The sequence below is a fragment of the Citrus clementina genome, unplaced genomic scaffold, assembly GCF_000493195.1.
Source record: "Citrus clementina cultivar Clemenules unplaced genomic scaffold, Citrus_clementina_v1.0 scaffold_3, whole genome shotgun sequence".
NCBI classification, from domain to species: Eukaryota; Viridiplantae; Streptophyta; class Magnoliopsida; order Sapindales; family Rutaceae; genus Citrus; species Citrus x clementina.
In genome coordinates, this window is record NW_006262339.1 from 39,145,614 (window position 1) to 39,153,284 (window position 7,671).

Sequence of the window (7,671 nt, forward strand, 5' to 3'; positions counted from 1 at the left end):
TCCCCCCAAATTCTTTTTTCTCATCTCTCTTTGTAATATATTTTCAATAAATAAAATTAGTTTTATTTCAATTTTCAAAATCCATTTTTTTAATTATGTGTTTTTCAATTTTAATAATTTCCTTTATTTCAAAAATGTTTAGTTAAATATTCATAGTTAGGGGAAAGCGAAACTCTTAGTAAAAAAAAATGATTTAATCAAATTCTATTTTTAATTGTAAAAATTGAATTATTTTCTATTTAATTTTATCCATATTTTATATTTTGAAATTTTGATTTGTTGTAGACAAAAATGAGAGTTTGGCACAATGAATTTTTAATATCTTAATATAAAATATGGAAAAATGGTATTTTAACTTATTGTATACAAGTTGAGTTTTGGTACATTAAGTTCTTAATCCATAATAAAATTCATGGGAAAATTATTTTAATTTATGCAATTAATCTTTTGGGAAATAAAATAAAAATAGAAAGAATTTGTTAAATTGTATTTATTACTAGAAGTGGATCCATAACTCTAACTAATTCAATTTCCTAATTTTTCTTAAATTAAATTGCATATTTTTAATTTTAATTTTTAATTTTTTGATAAATTTAAATAAACAAATTAAATCATTTATTTGTGGATCAACATCGGACTCACCGAATTATAATATAATAAGACACTCTTATACTTAGGAGATAAAAATCACTTTTAAGTCAAGTCAACAACTTCTTGACTTCTCTACAAATCAAAAATACATGTGAAGGTAAATTCCATCCCCTTCATTCGAAGAAAAGATTAAGAACTTGATTAAAAAAATAAATAAATGTTATTTTCAATTTCAGAGTAGTGAAATTTTTTGAAGAATGAAACGACCATTGCAGTTGAAGGAGGTGAATTTTCTTCATGTCAATTTTTTTTTTTTTAATAAAATCTACATGTAGTATGAAAAATCAAAGATAACATCTTGCTACTTGGAATATCTTCAACCACGTGATCAAACACTCATATGATAATGAACTTGAAATTTATGCTTAGGTTGAATCATTTGTTGTAGCTCGAGAATAAACTGATAAAGCTTAGTTTTACATCCTTTGCAACCCAAAACCAATTTAATCACATTTACTTCTTTTTCTCTTTTATTTTCTTTTATTTTCTTTTTTTTAGACTCACCTGTACAATTAATTTGCACAAACTTAAAACAATAATATTTTTCCTTTTTTTCATATTGCTTATTTTTTTATTTTTTTGGAAGTTAATGTTTTTTAATTGAGTGGGACTATTAGCATCCTGTAACTTTCTTTTCAAACCCCTTTTCTACCAAAACCTACTTTAATTCCCAAAATATCCTTTTTCATTTTTTCAGTTTTTTTAATTCAAAAAGAAAAACAATTGAGTTTCTTTCAGATAACTCTAATTAAAAATATTGTTTTTATAAATTTTTGAATTATTAAATCATACATATTTTACTAATAAAAACCAAATACATGTATGAATTAAGTAGAATTAAAGTGGAATCAAATAGTTATTATTTATTTTTTAAATTAAAAATAAGTTTAGAAAGCTTTGTAAATTAAAGTGGACTCAAACAACTATTTTTAAAAAAAAAATTATTTATTTTTTAAAGTTAAAAATAAGTTTTGTAAATTTCTCAAGAAAAAAGTTGTTTGTGAGTAAAAAAAAAAATTTGTGAAAGACTTTGGTGTAGTTGTACGGGTGTAAAGAGTTTAAAAGAGAAATATAATAGTATAACTACATTTATTTTGTCCTTTAATGTAATTGCAATATGAGAGGGGTGTCAATAGTTCAACTCTTTTTAATTTTGTACAGAGAGAAGGTTTTCAACAATGGGCTTATTTGAAAAAGGAGAAGAAGATATTTTTGGAATTAAACAGAATATAATTGAAAAGTCGGTTTTAAGAGGATTTTAAAAAATACCAATAGTTCAATACTTTTTATTTAAAAAAAAAATTTAACCCAAAACGGCACTCAGTCCCTCCGTTCCTGTGTTCCCTCATTATTCAAACGATCGATATACAGTCCTTTTGGGACTGTTGCCCAGCAATAACGGGCCCATAGTTTGCGGTGGATATTGTGCTCCGGAGATTTTTTGTTCATATATTTGGCTGGGAAGAAAACAAGAATTTTTTTTTTTTATCAAGTAAAGTAAAAAAAACATAAGTTATTTAAAGAGATTAATTGAGGATGATTTGATCATTTTTAAGATTATCCTAAGTAAAAGATTATTTTAAAAATATAATAAATGGATGATTTCAGGAACAATAATGTTAGGGACCTCAGCAGTTAAATCCCAATTATTATCCTAACTATTATTGTGCATGACTCATTTATTTGATAATAAATTTTATAATTGGTGCAAATATTACTCTTGAACAAATAGGTGTTCAAATTTTTTTATATAGTGAAAATAGCCCCTTTGTAGATTTAAGGCCTTTAATTAAGCTTTAAGTTTCAACTTTTGAATTGAGTAATGCTATTGGCATCCCACCATTATCCTTATCAAACCCCCTTTCCCCTCATATTCTATCTTTAATTTCCAACATAACCTCCTCAATTAATCCCTCAACTAGTAAGGCTCTTTCTTCAAGTCCACAGCCAAAAGCAATATAAAAGTACATTTACCTATTTCAAAACAAATAAAGAGGGCGTAGTTAACTCAAATGTATGTATTTTTAACTTATTTAATTAAAATAAACACAAGTTTGCTTGTCTTCTAACATGCTCATAAAGTTAGTAATTTATAAAAGCTTTTACAATTTTTTTTTTTTTTTGGCTACAAACAGAAATTGGAATAAATTTTAATTAATATCAAATTCTTACTCTTTTACAATCGACTTCTTTTTTTGTCTTTGTAAAATTTATGGCATTTGTAATAGACAAAATGACCGAATAAAATAATTGGAAGTGAATTTGATTAGATGCATTTTTTCTTTCAATATAGAGGATAAAATTGTAAATACAAAACAAAAAGTGGTTTTATAAGAGAAATAGAGGGGTGCCAATAGCGCCACTCTTTCGAATTTTGAAGGAGCCCACATCATATTCTTAGTCAGAGTCAAGAAGCCCGAATATATTAAAAATAAAAAGACTATATTCTACTTCAAATTACTAAATGACATATAGAAGAATGAAAATGCCCTAAAAATAAAAATAAATGAATATGTTCATACAATCATCCAACTTTTACAAGCATGCCATGAATATAATTACACATATCCACACGACTGAAAAGGGTAAAATATTTTGAAATTTTGAACTATTTATTAAACATTCTCTTTCTTTGGGCATTATTGGAGCAAACATATCACAAAATACATAACAAAATTAACCACGAACTGTTAATTTGATAATCCTCCCAAATACACGAGGCTTCAGGTCTTACATCATGAAATTGGAATCTTCACAGCATCCTGCATAATAAAAAATGAAAAAAAAAATGTAGCACACAAAACTCTCATTAAAATGATCACTAATTAGTATACAAACAGTAGCTTCAACATCGATTAATTAAGAACCATATTGATAAAAGTCACTATAGCTCTTATTTAAACTTGCTTTTGCAGCTTAACAGGTTCCCTAATGTACTGATTTATTTCATGTTAACTGCTATGGAACAACTATAGATGCATGGTTCTGCAAATTCAATAGTAATGATCAAACCTGAAACCCCATTTTATTGATATTCATTTCCCCATTGTTGTGGAAATGTAAGTTATAAATCTTGAGCAACAAGGCCAACCAGGCATAAGGCTTAATTTATATTTACCAAATCTTAACCTCTTTTTGCTAAAATAAAGAAAGAGTAACAATGATGATGGAAAGTAAATTCTTATTGAAATGCTTCAAACCTTGTATTCAAGATGATCCCAGCAGATTTTGTATGTCTTTCTGCAAGGGGAAATGAACAATAATTGATTAGTGACATTTGAAAGCCTTTCTGAGAAGTGAGAATTAAGCAATTATCAAATAGGAATCGTTGTTCCAACCTCGATCTTAAGAGGTGATGTTGTAGGAGCATATCTCTCTACAACCTTCCCTTCTTTATTAACCAGAAACTTGGTAAAATTCCACTTGATTGCATCTCCAAGGAATCCCCCTTTCTCTGATTTTAGAAACTTGTAAATAGGTGCCGCATTCTTTCCATTCACATCAATCTACCATAGCAAAGTAAAGCAGTGTTAAAACATTGTGCATATGGGTTGAGAAGAAACTTTTACTTTGAACTGGTCTTCTGCGTATAAAGGATTACCTTATCAAAGATTGGGAATTCAGCTTTGAACATTGTGCATGCAACTTCCTGAATTTCCTCATTGCTTCCTGGCTCCTGTCCTGCAAACTGGTTGCAAGGGAACGCAAGGATCTCAAACTCTGCATTAGCAGTTCTGCTCGTTTAGGAGACTAAATTCTAGTCTTTGGAAACATTATGGAACTCAACAAACTTATTACATGGCCGGGCAAGAATGAAATACAGACCTTGGTTTTTGTATTTTTCATACAAAACATTCAGTTCCTTATAGTTAGATTGCGTTAAGCCACTGCAAAGAATGATAATATAACATGAGAAAACACAAAAGATATCAAGCAAGAAAACCTGCAGCTTGCTAGCTAATTCAAGCACAAGACACATGACAAGCTTCAGCCTTGGAAAAGAGATTATCACTCTCTGCATTCAGTTTCAGATGGAGAACAGCAACTTTCTTTTATTAAACAACAGCGGTGACCAGAGTGCCATTCTATATTGAGCAAAGCATATCTGTTACCCAACCTATTAATTTGTGTAAAACACCTCACCATAGTCCAGAAGGGAAGAAAATTGTGTCACTTCTAGTGGGCGAAAATGAAATGAACTAGATCAAGGGGGGGCCACAATATTATGTTTGAGGCAGATTATAAGCTCTGTTCTTTCTATGTTACTTCCAATTGTTCAAACTCTGAAATCCATTCCCAGTGCATCTATCAACCGAAAATTATATAGCCATGCCTGTGTATGAGAATTTAGAGAAGACAGCATAAGATCTGATACAAGATGTTGCAGTATTTCTAATGCTAAGCTATGGTGTCTGCCTGACTAACACTGAATTTCAGTCTCAATACAAAATATAGGGATGACAATTGCAACTAATTTTGCCTCAATCAGATTACAAACTGGGGTGAGCAAAGTTTACACAGCATGAAGTATATAATATGCGCCTACATGGCATAAATAAAGATTGGAAATGCAATTAGGAGATTAAAAATATTACCATGTCATAGGAATGTTCATCAAGACATTTTAATGTAGAAGAAATAAAGCTACATTACCATTTGGAAGCAACATTCACTACCAGAAGAACCTTCCCACGGTACCCACTTAGACTCACATCATTTCCACGAATATCCTGAAATTGAACCCAATTATCAGAGCACATGCAGATATCGTCAGAGCCCTTCAAAATCGCCGATTCTTGTAAGACGTTTATATATCATTTTTCGTTTTTCAGGGTCCAAACAGAACAAAAATTAGACACAGACCAAAACATAAAATTTATGTGGTGCTCAATTTCTTAAGAACGTCAACTACCAAATTATCAATAAAATCAAAATATATAACAAATCACTAACAATCAAAACGTGAAAAGCTAATAAATCCAATGGAGCAGTTTACAACAGCCCACAGCAGCAATCTAACCAAAGCTGATGCTTAAATACATAAACTTCCATGAAAACAACGAAACATAAAGCATAAAATTCATAACCTAAAAAAGCGGAGGAAAAAAAAATACCTTGACAGTGAAGTCATAGATGGACTTGGGAGCCTCTTGCGTAGCCATATTCTTTGCAGAAAAAGAAGATGGGTATTTGTAAAAATACAAGAAAAACGCGAAAACAATAAAAAGGAATGAAACCCAGTTGCTATTTTTCATCAAACGCAATGTCATACGTCATTTATAACAGAAATCTTTCTTGTATACAAAGAAAGTCACGATTTTTTGTCAAGAATTTAAATTAATATTCAAACCTTCCTTCTAGAGATAAACATGTGAAATTGACAACTATTCGGAATCTTTGAATTGGGTAATAACATTGGGCCCCCTTACTGTTTAATATTTCTGAAAAATGGATATAACTTGTCTATCTACTCCGAATAGGTTCCGAAATCAAAATAGCGAGTTTGCAATTGTTACGACTTATATTATAATATATTTTTGCTGTTCTAGGATGCTGCTAATAAAATTGCAAGTTTCAAAAGTAAAATGTATGTGGTTTGTGAATTTAATTTTGTTATTAGAGTTTTATTTCATTAAATAATAATTAAAATAGACACAAATTAGATATTTAGACGCGTTTTTCCCCCCTTTCAAAGAAGTAAATTTAGATTAGAAGAAAAAAGTTTAGTTTATTAAATTTTTATAAGTCATGTTATTAGCCTAATTGATTCAATTATATGCAAACCTATATCATTCCTATGATAGAAAATTAACATATTAATGATTTGAACAAACCAACAAAATAATGACATATAATATCCTAAACAGTAAATAGGGCTAAAACTAAATGATAATTGATAAGTACCACTCAGAAGCTTGAATTAGGGACATATTTGTTATAAACGAACAACACTATGCCATGGTTTGAGAAAATCTAAAGTAAGAGGTGGTCTGATTGTTATTTTATTGCACATTGTTTTCTTATTTAGGGGGTACGGTTGGCAAAGCCGCTGGTTGTGGCAAAATTAAAGTCACAGATTCGTCGGGTTTTCTTCGAATACATATCAACCAACTGTAAGCTGCACACGTCTGTAACCGATGACCCCGGAGATGGTGTGAACGTGCTTCTTCTTCTTCTAAATGTGATCAGAATATTTTAGTCCAATAAGTACGAAATTTAGGATCTTCATGTAAAATGGGGCCAAATGAATATTAGAAAATTCGCTTGGGCACATATGTGGACAAGCATGGGAAAATTACCACATTATAATAAATCTATAACAATCATAATCTTTACTTTAAACTTTTGTTTGCTAAGCAAAAAATAAAGATTAAAGAAATATGCATAGAAGTGAAGATCTAAAATGACCAAGAGTTATATAAGCGAGAAAAAGTGCAATACTTTGTACATTCATTTTTTAAATGGACCAATTACACCAATGATTTGAGTTACGATAAAGAGAGAAAAAGAGCAATATTTTAGTTCCTCCTAAACTTATTTTTTTTTTATCGTTTTAGTTCTTTATAGAATTTAATACCTCATTTTTCATCCCCGTCACAAAAACGAACACAATGTCAAGAGGCAAAAATTAGATAAATTAGTTAGTTGGTCTTGAATAATCAATTTGTATGTGAAAATGGTAATTTTATCCAGCAACGCCAGTGATGAATAAGTATTAAAAATCTATTAAAGGTAGGGGTTGTTTGTCTTTTGTCTGAAGTTTGAATTTTACTTATTTTAGATATTTATAATTTATAATTAATTTATTTTTCATTACTTATGTTTGATTATATGATGTTTAGGTCTAATGGAAAAGTTAATATTCTGACTTTTATATGAATGATAAAACATCTAATAAAACTTTAATATTCTCTCATAAATACCCTTATTAAATCAATTTATTTTATATTATATAAATTATTCTCTTATTATATTTTATTTATAACTTTTTCTAATATGCATGTATTAAACGTTTTTTTT

The 7,671-nt window shown here is 29.1% G+C and overlaps 1 protein-coding gene across 1 annotated transcript; it reads right to left on the reverse strand.

Moving 5' to 3' along the window:
* Positions 1 to 3,137: 3,137 nt before the first annotated feature.
* On the reverse strand, positions 3,138 to 5,969 carry LOC18046145 (probable glutathione peroxidase 2). Its single transcript, XM_006443021.2, has 7 exons — positions 5,766 to 5,969; positions 5,305 to 5,381; positions 4,477 to 4,538; positions 4,253 to 4,371; positions 3,990 to 4,157; positions 3,852 to 3,891; positions 3,138 to 3,413 (listed from the first exon to the last, which is right to left on the reverse strand). The coding sequence occupies exons 1-6, from the start codon at positions 5,919 to 5,921 to the stop codon at positions 3,859 to 3,861; spliced, it is 615 nt and encodes a 204-aa protein (XP_006443084.1). The 5' UTR covers positions 5,922 to 5,969; the 3' UTR covers positions 3,138 to 3,413; positions 3,852 to 3,858.
* Positions 5,970 to 7,671: the final 1,702 nt, after the last annotated feature.